At 44.3% G+C, this 12989-nt stretch overlaps 1 protein-coding gene across 1 annotated transcript in view; it reads left to right on the forward strand.

The window, feature by feature from the left end:
- The first annotated feature begins 1459 nt into the window (after positions 1-1459).
- Positions 1460-12989, forward strand: part of LOC120019709 (centrosomal protein of 85 kDa-like) — a 67582-nt gene continuing 56052 nt past the window's right edge. Inside the window, exons 1-2 of the mRNA XM_038963111.1 lie at positions 1460-1758; positions 5541-5699. Coding sequence (XP_038819039.1) covers positions 1710-1758; positions 5541-5699 — 208 coding nt within the window. The 5' untranslated portion in view covers positions 1460-1709. The remainder of the gene's footprint in view (positions 1759-5540; positions 5700-12989) is intronic.

Here is a 12989-nt window from a genome sequence, read left to right on the forward strand (position 1 = left end):
GAGTTTTGGAATTGTGTTTGCTGAAATGTTGCTTATTGACACATTATTATGGTAGTCTGTTTTTCCCAAGGAAATATTGTGTAGAAATAAACATTCGCATGATAACGGGTTTGGTATGGGTTTAGGTTAAAGCTGCAATATGTAACTTTTTGAGCTACCAACCAAATTCACATAGAAATGTGACTTATAGATCTGTGACTTTTAGATCTGTAATTCTCATTGAAAGCAAGTCTAAGAAGCGGTAGTTTTTTAAATTCACAATAGAGGAACAAAGCTGGACAGTGAAGCACATAACTAAGTGATAGGGAATAAAGAGAGCAAAGCAGAAGTGACAGGACTAGGTTTAAAGGGACATTTACTGCCTGCAAAAAAACAAATGCACTGTGTTCAGTTTTCAGTTCAAGTGCTTAACGGAAGGTCCCAAAGTGCCCTTCATCATTTCAGGATTAGTGTAGAAAATTGTCATTAGTAGGAATGTGACCATTTAGGAATGTGTAGTAGGCAGGCTTATATGAGACTTATATGAGGCTCCCGAGTGGTGCAGCGGTCTAAGGCACTGCATCTCAGTGCTAGAGGTGTCACTACAGACACCCTGGTTTGAATCCAGGCTGTATCACAGCTGTGATTGGGAGTCCCATAGGGCGGCACACAATTGGCCCAGCATCGTCCGGGTTTGGCCGGTGTAGGCCGCCATTGTAAATAAGAATTTGTTCTTAACTGACTTGCTTAGTTAAATAAAAAAATGAGGAATGTCACTAACTGGTCCCACTGGTTTCCCCACTAGGCAACTCAATAGCTCCTCTTCCTGTCTTGACTGCTGTGTTGTTGTCTAGCAGCTTTGACCAGGTGTCTTCCACAGAGCTTCAAACATTTCTGTAATCCAAAATAAATCTCACTGTGAGAAGTTGCCAGCTGATATGACCTTAGCTGATCCTTTTCTTTTCGGGTAACCTTGCCTTGTTTACCTATTAATGGAAGTGCAGTCTTGGGGTAGAACGTTGGTGTTATTATGTATTAATTAATTACACGACAGTAACAAGTATATTTCCCTTAGATATATTAATTTGTTGTTTAATTGCCGTTCAGCAGGGCCTCACCTGGATAAAAAATAATCATAATTTAAAAGTGACAGCGCGCCAGAAACGTCACAATTTACTCATGATGCTCAGCGCACCTGTACAATTGGCTCTCCGTCAAGACTGCAGACAGTGGGGCTTTGCCTTTGACTGCATACTGCAGCTCAAAACCAAAATCCCAAAAGCCACACACAGGGAAACGATTATCAGTATTTTAGAATACTGTGTGAAGCCCGGTTGGCTATGCTTAGAGTCGCCAAGGCACACTCAACCCTTGTCTAGCTGCAGTGGCCTTGGCACTGAGTAGAGGGGGAGGAGACAGCCTTTCGGGAAGAGGAGCTGTTGCGCGCACTCAGTGAGATCACATCCTTACATGCATTGCTCTTGCCAGCGAGTCGACAGTAGTTCTTTAGTCAACCTTACCAAGATTTCAGATTTATGGAGCTCGTTTTGGACAGAAGACGTGTTATAATAGGAAGCCGTTTCGTTTCAGTTTTAATGACTGTCCTTTCCCGCAATGTAATCATGACAACCTCTTGAGGAATCTTCCATCTTTTGTGAGATCACGTTTTGCTTTTTTCTTGTGGGATCTATCGGAGTTCCACTGCGATCCGGCGCATAAAACCAGTCACAATGTGGGGCAGAAACGAATTTGAGGATGGGTTTGATACCTTTAAAACGGGTAAGATCTTATTATTTATATTTTATTCAAGAATAACATCACTGTGTTGATATTTTTTTGGCAATAATGTCTGAACAGACGAGAGGCTTGATCAGGCTCGTATAACGGTGAACCTTCACTCGATTCTAGCTAGCTGATGCTAAGCTAATACATAAGGGCTTCTGCTAGCGAGCTAACTGCTAACGTTTGCTCTCCCGGAGCATCTGGTGCTTCTTGATAATGATGAAACATCGTTGATGATGAGACATTGTAACAGAAATGCTTGAATAGATGACTATCAATTGTTCATGACAAAATAATGCAGGTTGCAGAGAGCGGATTTTTTTTCATCATCGGGGGCATTTAACTAACTGCTCGCCCTTATAGCTTACGATTTCTGTTTCTGTAATCAACATTCGAAAGATGTCTAGCCAAGCTACATTGTGATGTAGTTATCTGCATTGTGTCGCAGGAATTATATTATGACGGATTTACCCCCGCGCGTCCTTTGTCTTCCTGTCCAGTGAGTCAGTGACAGCTAGCCCTGTCAATTACTGTGGCTATGGCCAGATTGATAGTTAACTATCAATCTAGCTAGCCTACTAGCTAGATCATCTAAAGTGGCCAACAGATATAGTACCAGCCCTACAAATAGATCATCACGTTTTGATTTAGCCTACAATGAACAACAAACTTGATATGTTCCCTAAGCATAATGTTCTTCGGCGCCCAGCAAACTGCTGAATCAGATGAGCATAGCCACTGCAGTGTCATAATGGAGCTTGGCGGGTGCAGCGTGCTTTTGTGATCTAAATAATCTATCTATTTTTGCATAACCCAAGTACTACCTTCTAAAGAGCCTAGGCGCACTCCTCCGTAAAACAGATGAGGAATTTACACTATCAACTTGTTCTCCATAGTGTTACAATATGTTGGCTACAAAAGGCATATCAATTATATCGTTATTTTATGATCGTCTTTATTTAAGGACTTCTAGTTTATGTGAGTGGTTTCACCAGGCTCAGATTCAGGACAGGTATATTGAGAATGTAGGCAATTTTGGAATGGCTAATATATCTGGGCAGTGATTAGAGAGAGTGGACCACTGGAATCCAACAGCTCAATCACCTCAATCTGAGCCATGCTCACTGTAGGTTCACCCTCACCAAGTGTTACATCCACAGGGAGATTCCAGCTTTCAGAATTATGCTAGAAATCACAGGTATTTGTGATGTGCCACATATGCAGGCTGGGAGCAGGAGTGGAGTGGAGGCCTTGGGCATGATGATGTAAGGGGCTGTCTGGACAGAGCCCTCGAGATTTAAGACACGTCAGAAATGGGAGAGTGATCATGTAGCAGGTCTAGTTCAACCTCTCTCTGCTGCTGATGCCTATCATAATTGATGTGCTGATTCCTGGTAGAGAGAGAGGGAGAGTCTAGGAAAGTGTGTAAAGAGAAATAGGATTCTGGTATGTGGTCACTGTAGATTGGATAACTATCCATGCCTCTTACACAACTATGTAATATTCTTATTATTGTGTAATAACCCCCCAAAACACTACGCAATTGGCCAACTATAGGCTACAATAAGTAGCAATGTTCTTACTAAAGTAATATAGTGTTACTACATAGGTATAAGAGCAATTTGATATAACGTCTTATCTATAAGCAAAAGTATTCTACCACCTACGCTGCATTGTAACAGGAGTGTGCTTCAGCAAGTGCCTTGGTGATGGTCACAGCAGAGCAGGAGGACAGTCACCTTTCCATGTGGAGTAACGTTACAGAGCACATCTGAGCTGCACCCTCCTCAGCCTCCTCCTGCCGTACGGCACATAATAGGACAGCCTTAATGACGTCTGTCTAAACGGATTACACACTCAGAATAGTTTGCAGACAAAGAGGACATACAGCCTCTGCAGTGTGTAGAGACAGACATGGACTGTTGGGATGCACTACTGTGTGTTTGGGACTCACCTGAACCTCACTATGTCTAACCTGACCTCGGTCATTACCCATACACACATAACAGTTACTCAGTGTGAGTAACTCTCCCTAGGAATCTGAAACCGAAAATCCCTCCTGTCATCTGAAATTACTCAGGAAATATTTCAGTGTAGCCTCTGCTTTCATTTCCATGTGCCTGGGAGAGAGGGTTTGTTTTCACTAGAGGGGACTGTGTTTTTATAATGGGCGACTGACTGGTTTGCTCAGTTATGGATTGGTGTAGCTTAGCAGTGAACTAGGGCCTAGCATACTGTCTAACAACTGAATATCACAGGAGGCAAAAGTTATTTTGTGTTTTGTGACTCAGTAAATCAAGGGAAACAATTGGATTAGAGGTCTGAGCAGACAGAAAATCAGTACCGCGGGCACTTCTGGTCTGGCTTCCACGTCTCATGTGTTAGCTCAGTCAGCACAAAAGAGTATGAAGTCCTCTGCCTTTTTTCTTGGTTATTATCTCAAAAATAGGTTTACTTATCTACGATCCCTTGTTTTTGTTTGATACTAAACAGTCCTATCTGTGTTTAGAACATAATTTGGTTTAAATCTAGTCCGAAGGCCGGCAGATGGCGATATTGAGTCGTTTCATCTTACCGTCCAAAGGTATTGTATGCAGCGGCTGCGTATCCGTGGACAGGGTTGTACATAAAACATTCTCCATTCAGGCTGCAAAGGCGTCAATTTCCTCCTTAACTCGATTTAATGGTGAGAAGGTGGAAAAAATGGGGGAAATATGCATACTTTCTTTATAAACACCATTTTCCACTACCGTGCTTGAGCCGGCTGCATACAATGCCTTCGGACGGTAAGATGAAGAGACATCTGCCGGCCTTTGGGCTAGTTTAAATCTAAGCTGTGTAGTCTTTTTTGACCTGAGCGTACAGGCCACATCCCTGCTTGGTAGATTTCAGTGACACTGTGTCATGTTATACTACTGGGTTTATCTCCCCTCAGGAACTGAGTGTTTCCTAGTCAATATGTGCACTACCACTGTATCATTCAACTGTCAACACTACCCCCTCAGTACTACTATCTCTATATTATCCCGAGTGGCGCAGGGGTCTAAGGCAATGCATCTCAGTTCTAGAGGCATGACTACAGACCCTGGTTCAATTCCACGCTGTATCACAACCGGCCACGATTGGGAGTCCCACAGGGCGGCGCACAATTGGCCTATCGTTGTTAGGGTTTGGCCAGGGTAGGGAGTCATTGTAAATAAGAATTTGTTCTTAACTGACTTGTCTAGTTAAATAAAGGTTAAATAAAAAATATCTGACTGTATAACACAATCACATTGACTGTAATTGAGAGAAAAGTAGATCTAGTGTAGTTATAGCATACAACCAGACTTCAGGGATTGTTGAGTCTGTTTTTTTGCCAACTAGTTGTGTGTTTACTAGGGGGGGAAGGGGGTGTAGAGCAACAGAAATGTAGTCAGTCCGTCTCCAACCAAAACATATGCCAGTTGAGCTAAGTTAGCAGCTGTTATTAGGGTCTCTAGCTGTGCAGATTCTGTTTGCTGACTTTAATAATGATCAAACAATCCCGATCCTCTTATCGGTTAGAGATAAGGTAACCCACCAAGACAGCATTTATTGGCTTCATGTTAGAGCTAGGCCTAGCTGTTGGGCTACCATGGGTGGTAGGCTAATTCATTGAATCTATTATGAAAACACAGGATTGTTAAAGTTGAAGTTGGTTTGACTTTTGTTGGGACTGAAACAGACTAGTACAGTGTAGTAAACAGTGAGTGTTTCTAACAAACGCTTCTTCCCTGACTGGGGGTCTTGTTTTTTAGGTTCCAACACCAGCCCTCCTGGATGGGTCCCGGGGTGTGAGTCGTCATGGCAGGGTACCTCCTCTGCCCCCGGTACCAGTAACCGTGGGAGACGCCACAGCGGTGCCTCTGACAGCGGTGACACAGGCATCGGCACATCCTGCTCCGACAGTGTGGAAGGTATGGACTCTCATCATGCATAGGAGGTCCACTCCTCCATAACACTAACAGTACAGCACAATAAGAGCATTATTAGCAAGAGAAGAGGGAGAGAGAATCTCTCATGTATGACCCATTTTAAGTTTCACCGCATCTTCTAGCTAAGAGTCTGCTGTTATATAAATGACTAGTTCTGAAGCTACGGACTCTAGTCCAACTCTTTCCACACTGTTGTTCCGGATAAGGGTGTTTCACTTTCTAAAGGAAAGTAACGATGACACAAATGGAAACTTAAGTATTGTCCTTTTGGCAGTAGTGTGGCTTAACTGTCTGGATCACTGGAAGGAATTCAATTGAGATTTAGTGGAGACTCCAAATCCACTCTATTTTTGTGGTACGGGACTCACTTCTTGCATATCCCTGTTTCTCTCCTAGTTTCTAGCTACATTGGGAAATATGTTTTCCTTACAATTGTCAAGACTACAACTCTTACATTTGGATTGAGTAGGTCCTACTCCCTGCACTACTGCGTACTACTCCTACCAGCCCAACATGAACAAGAAGTCTGTGGCAAACGTTTGCTTATCAACAAGTCCACTCTAGGACTAGGCCTACTAGTTTCTAGTAGCCAAACTTTAAAGCTGCTCACTTTATCTCCTGATGGGGGGTATGCCTGCCTTGTGTGGTGTTGTGGCTTTGCCAGATTAGAGAATGTTGTCGGCAGCCCCCTGGCTGCACTGCGGCCATAACCTCCACAGGTCCAGATGTCAGGACCCAGCCCAGCCCCCTCTACCCTCTACCTTCCCTGGGGAGCTGTGTCTGGGACTGGAGCTCTTTGGACTGGCCACCCATCTCCCACAACCACGATAACCATTAACAGCTGGCCAGACACGGTCTGCCTCAGGGCTACCCAAACAAAGACTCTACATTCAGGTCATCCAGACATTTTGTGGGCTGCGCTGTAGAGATCTGCTCAAGGCCTTGCTTTGTTAGGATCATTTAAACAAACGCACAGAATCATTTAGCATTTCGTTAGGACTTGCAGAGTGTTTTCAGATGTATTTTGGAGCGTACACACACAGAGCGCTTCAGACGCTTGTGAATGTCACTGCCTTGTGAGAGATGAATAGGAGAGTGACTCTCAATTCTCTCAACTCTGTGTCCCAGTAGCCCCCCTAGCAACTTGAATGTACACAGACAGCACACACCCAAAGGAAGTGTTGTTACCTTGGGAACCCTTCTTGTTAATTATGACACAAGCAGTCAACAGTTCCTAATTGGTACCCTTGGCGATGATGGAATATAGCACTGCGCCAACGTTCTGTTTGTCCTCACCTGCGGAAACACCAGGCTGGAGTTTCATTGTTCTGGCCTACATTTCAGCACTCAGCACCCTGCCCTCCCTCATCCACCCTCCCAGCCAGAGACACTGGGCCGGGCTAGGGCACATTGTCTGTCACCTCCTGGAGCCTGGCTGGATCTAGAGCTGTTCTGAGGCACCTGCCTGTCTGTGTGTGTGTGCTGTGGGGAACTAACTAATACTGAGCCTCCCCGACCTCTCCCGGCCGGTTGATGAGCACAGGGCCTGGCAGACTCACATTGATCGCAGCATCTCTGCTTTTAATTGAGCTACTTACCTTCAGTGCAGCGTATCAGGCACTGCGTAGATCCAGAAACAAGGTCAGACTCAGTTCTCCTCACTTCTTCATCTCCGCTGCTGCTATTTCATTCTTCCAGGCTGGCTGGTGTGTTAGGAGAACGTAAGATAACATCGACTTGCCTTTCACTAACCCAGGATGACCTGTACAGGCTCTGCCTATTTTAAACCACAAATAGTGAATTGTTTCCTTTGTATTTTCTCGTGACCCCCCCCCCCCCCCCCCTCCCCATCTAAATGCCATAACCACTGGAGATGTGAATGGATACAGGCCGAGAGAGAGAGCTGGACTCTGAAGTAGGGCAGCTCTGCCATGACAATGGTGGATGAGTGGATGGATCAGGAGCTCTTCTATAACTATCGCATTAGGAGGACACTACTGTGATCATCCTGTAGCATGGCTATATCTTCCGATACTGTAGCTAGGCTAACATCAGACAAACTCCGATTGCTAATCCACTGGACCCTGTAATTAAATGGAACAAAGGTCTAGTGATTAAGGGATGATTGAATTCTCAGTTATTCCTATTTGTTTTGTTTGGACATTGGACTCGACACTTTGAGAGATACCTTTTCGCTATTTAAACCCCTTGTGTGCAGGATCTCATGCATTTTATTGTACACTTTTCCACCTCACATCATTGCGTTGACATTTGAGTTTATAGGAAATCTTCCTCTCTCCTTACAGCAGTGATACAATGAATTCCTCTTGTTCTCATCTCGATGTATAGCTGGGGTTTGAAGGCTGGTATTTATGCAGCGCTGGTGTTTCTACTCCAAACCCTTGGTTTTTTTCTGTGCAGACTGTAATCCACATGAAGGGAGGATTGTAATTCCTGGAGCCACTGCATCAATTGTACAGTTGGTTGATCTTCTTTTTGCCCTCCGTTTTGCTCCTCACATATGGGGACAATCTGGTTTTACACACATTTAATCCAAACGTACTGACAGTATACCCTTTCAGTACCCCCTATCAAGAGATTGCTATCTGCTGTACTCCTCAGCCCGCTCTCTTTCCGTCTCTCTGTCTGACGTTTACCAAGACAAAACGGCTCTATTTCAGTCCCCCTTACATATCCTTAAACAACATCTTCATTGCAGAGCGTGCTTATGTAACGCCGCTTGCTTTTTTGTGTGTGTTTCAATTGTGTGCCTTTGATAGCTATTCTCCATCACGTGAGTTTCATAATTATTCCAGTTCATTCCGGTTCATTAGGAGGTAGGATACAGTGGATGGGCTTGGCTTCGCCTGGGGACATGGGTGCATCCAGGTCACTCTGCCTTTTCCCTGGTTTCTGTGTGTGCAGACACCGATGCCAAAGACCAATGGCTGTGCAGACACCGATGCCAAAGACCAATGGCTGTGCAGACACCAATGCCAAAGACCAATGGCTGTGCTGACACCAATGCCAAAGACCATTGGGTGATGTAGCCATACCAGAGGCTCAGTCCAGGCTCAGAATTCCAGACATAATATTGATGTAAATATAGGTCATCCATCCCAGCCAGAGCTCTAGGCTGTCTATGGCAGCCTGCACAGAGCCATCTGATTTGGTGCTTGAAGTCAGCTGTAGGCTAGTTCTGTTTCAGGGTTGCACATATATGTACTTACCTGAGCGCTGAAAAGTTCAGAGTATATTCTTAGGGTGTTGTAGACTTCTAGTGTTAGAACTAGCAGGTTTGGATATTTACATCCATGATTAAATGATTTGGCTCCGGCCTCCCAGTATAAGTGCAGAGATGGAATGTGTTCAGGGGTGGCAGGTAGCCTAGTGGTTAGAGCGTTGGGCTGGTAACTGAAAGTGTTGCTGGATCAAATCCCTGAGCTGACAAGGTAAACATGTGTCGTTCTGAGCATGGCAGTTCCCCTGGGCACCGAAGATGTGGATGTCGATTATGGCAGCCCACCCGCACCTCTCTGATTCAGAGGGGTTGGGTTAAATGCAGAAGACACATTTCAGTTGAATGCATTCAGTTGTACAACTGACTAGGTATCCCCCTTTCACAGTAGATTCAATTTTTATTTAGTCACATGCACAGGATCGCACATGTAGTTGCAGTGAAGTAGTAGTGGTGGCTATTCAGCATGATAAATGTCCATTGGGGTGGGGGCAGGGTAGATGTCTGTTTAGGGGAGGAATGTCTTTCCTGATTGTGTGAGGTCATCATCTTCTTGAGAGCTGCGTTTGTAAGTGATCATCTATCGCCTATGGCTACCTCTTCTTGTCTCTAGATGAAATCTCTGTATCCGATTGTGTGTCGGATAACCCTTTCTCCAACTCTCTGGTGGACCTGGTTTTCCACAAAATGATCCAACCTGGAAAAATAGGTTGAAGCATTACCATCCCTTACCGTCTCTCTTCGGTCAAATATAACCTTGAGAAAAAATAGCGTTGAGCAAAGAATTTGATACATCCGGCTTTCTGAGTCAACCAACCTGTAACAGACGACACAGTTTCCCAGACCTCTGGAGAACCAAGGAGCCCTTCTAAAGAATCCCCCCGTTTCTAAATTAGCTCTCGGCCGCTGCCGACCTAGAACAAGGCGAAGGAAATTCCTCCGGTTTGGAACCAGGCCGCCCCATGACCCTCCTCTCTAATTATACATGGCCGCGACAGCAGCAAGCCTCATAATTACTTCAGGGGTGCCTTTAGCTTCACCACAGTGGTTCTGGGTAAAACAGGCCCATCAGATGGTTGGCTGTAAAGCTTTTTATTGAGAGGTTGTGTTGCAAAGGTGAACATATTGGTGGTTCATGTCAATTTCCTGTTGAAGACTCTTTCCAATAGCTGATGTAATGTTCTGCCAGGGTTAACTACTCCATGTAAGCTGAACATTTTTATTTGTTTATTTAACCAGTTAAGTTGACAGAACAAATTCTCATTACAGCAACAACCTGGGGAATAGTTACAGGGATGAAAGAGCCAATTGGAAGCTGGGCATGATGGTTAGAAAGGGGATTTAGCCAGGACACTGGGGTTAAGACAGCACCCTACACAGGGCAATGTCCCCAATCACTGCCCTGGGGCATTGGGATATTTTTTTTTTTAGACCAGAGGAAAGAGTGACTCCTACTGGCCCTCCAACACCACTTCCAGAAGCATCTGGTCTCCCATCCAACCCTGCTTAGCTTCAGAGGTAAGCCAGCAGTGGGATACAGGGTGGTACACTGCTAGCCAACATCTTAATCAAGACCAAGTGAAGGCCCTCCTGATATCAGATCAGCAGTTGTTTGTGGAGTGACATGGACAGTGCAGCAAAATTCCATGCTTGAGTTCCAGCAACCGTCCTTCTCTCAGGGTTACTACAGGCTCTGTGTACACCTTAAGCATAGAGGCTCTCAGGTTCTTATTTTGGCCCCGTGGAGACATCCAGATCCATGGGGTGCTTTACGTAATGCAGGTCGAGCCCGGGCCGTCACCGGGGTGTTAGGTTACCAGGGAGATGATGGGCAGTTGGGAGAGGCAACCTGAGCTGAGCACAGTGACATATGGGCCAGGAATAAACACGGAGGTGGTCCAAGACATGCGGGAAGGATGCTTGGCATTCCCCTGAGCACTCTATTAATACTAAAGAACACCCATGCGTATCGATGAAGGGCAACTCGGCACTCACTCCATCACAAAGGATTTACACTCATCACTCAACCCTGTGTATCAATAGTGGGTGTCAGGTCTCTAGCTCAACATGTCTATGTTCCATTCTTCATAGTCCCCCACTCTTGCAAGCCCTTGTATGACCAATTCCAGTTGTTTGAAAGGTAAGCCCGGGATAGGCTCACGTTTTGGAGGGAATTCGGGGACCATTGTTCCCAGTTAAAAAGGGCCAGCAACTGCTCCCCTTTGTGCTTTATATGGTGTCTAATGAATTTAGGCAGGTTAACTATCCATGTAGATTTGCTGTCTAGAATCCTTGTTTCTAGGAGGCCATTTTGGAATAAGTGTCTAAATCTCCTGTTGATCCGAACCTAATTTCCACCTCCCAGAAGAGACCTAAGTAGAGAGGCTATTCTGAAATGAGATTTGGTGTAGCTTTGCACCATCCCAAGCACGCTCGGCCAGTTGTGGCTCATCTCATTAGCGTTTGACTGTGAGGGGGGTAATTATTTTAGGCTATGATTGAAGGGAGTGGGGGGTATTGTTTGGGCAAGGCCCCCAGGGCCCTGCCCCGTCACCCCTCTAGTCCCTAACACAACCGCTAGACCAGCTGCTCCGCTCTCATCTCACTAATGATGGGTTAGGACAGGCCACACAAAGACTTGGCAAGGACCATCCTTCACTGAAGTTAGCAAAGTTAGCTATTGTGTACCTGAATATGACATTTCCCGCTGGGTAATATGTCAGATGGGTCTTTAGCCTAGGCTAAGTCTTGAAAATAGAAATATACCCACTTGGAGAGTCCAGTCCAAAATGTCAGCAATGTTATCAAGATTCTTGTTTTGTTTTGTGTTCACCAAATGGTTACTGTGATAGGCAACATGTGAGTGGATCCAATTTGGTAAAGGTTAGGCCTAATAGTAGAGTTAGGCCTACATTGATCCCACATATTTGCATGAGCCTTTAATCCCTGTCCACTCATGCATAAGCAGATGGGTATTTGTTTGTCCATTATGCTAGTTTTCATATGCTAATCCCTGTCATGGAAATTCTACACAGGGACACTCGAAGTCAATCTTAAATGAATCATTATTTATTATCAGCGCTGGAGCGGTTCCAAACAACTCAATGCACCAAGTACACATGTTGATCAGGAGCTCCACCGGGGCAGTCCCGTTAGTTCTCTTATATACAAGTTATATTTTAACTTATTCATAATGAATTAGTCATTGACGTTTGCTTCATTCATGTGACCGACCAATACTGGGTCATGCATGTGACAGACCAATACCTCACAAGGCTTCTTTTCTCTAAGCTGAAACCTTGAAACTAAGATATCTTTCATTCTCAAAACAAGGGTCTCGGCGTACTGCCAAATTGCAGATACTGATAGTGAGGATTTGTTCAATCAGTCACAGAATTGGTTATTAGAAAAGCACAAACATAACGTTTTCCATCACATCCTGCTGTGAGGTACAGGACAGTATGCTAACGCTATCTGCTAGCCACTGTAGCCGGCATATTTTTTATTTTTTATTTTTAACCCTACCACCCCTCCCCTAATTGGAGTAAATAATGGACAACCATACTTAGGCTTCTACTTCCAGCTTATACATACTATATACATTTTACGGATTCAATGTATTTTGCAATAGTTATCTTTTTTTTGTTTTTAGTCCTATCCTTCAGCTACCCTCCACCCCCTCCCATCTATCTCTGAAGACCATCCAGTTTGATTTCTATTTGTCGTATATTTTAAACTTTACTGTTTCACAAAGTTCTGAACCTGTATACGTTTTACGGACACAGTATATTTTACATGAGATATCTTGTTGTTTTTAGTCTCACCCTTCAGCTCCATTCAACCCCTCCCATCTATCTCTTAAGGTATCTCCATCCATTTTTTTATTTATAATTGGCATATATTTTTCAACTGTGCTGTGATGTTTCACAAATTTCTGAACCTTTCTATTCTCATAGTTTCTACAGATTGTAAATGAAAGATTGTTGTTGTTGTTGCTAAAAGTATTATTATAATATTGAACGATTGACTATGAC

Source organism: Salvelinus namaycush, chromosome 24 (genome assembly GCF_016432855.1).
Source record: "Salvelinus namaycush isolate Seneca chromosome 24, SaNama_1.0, whole genome shotgun sequence".
Lineage (NCBI taxonomy): Eukaryota > Metazoa > Chordata > Actinopteri > Salmoniformes > Salmonidae > Salvelinus > Salvelinus namaycush.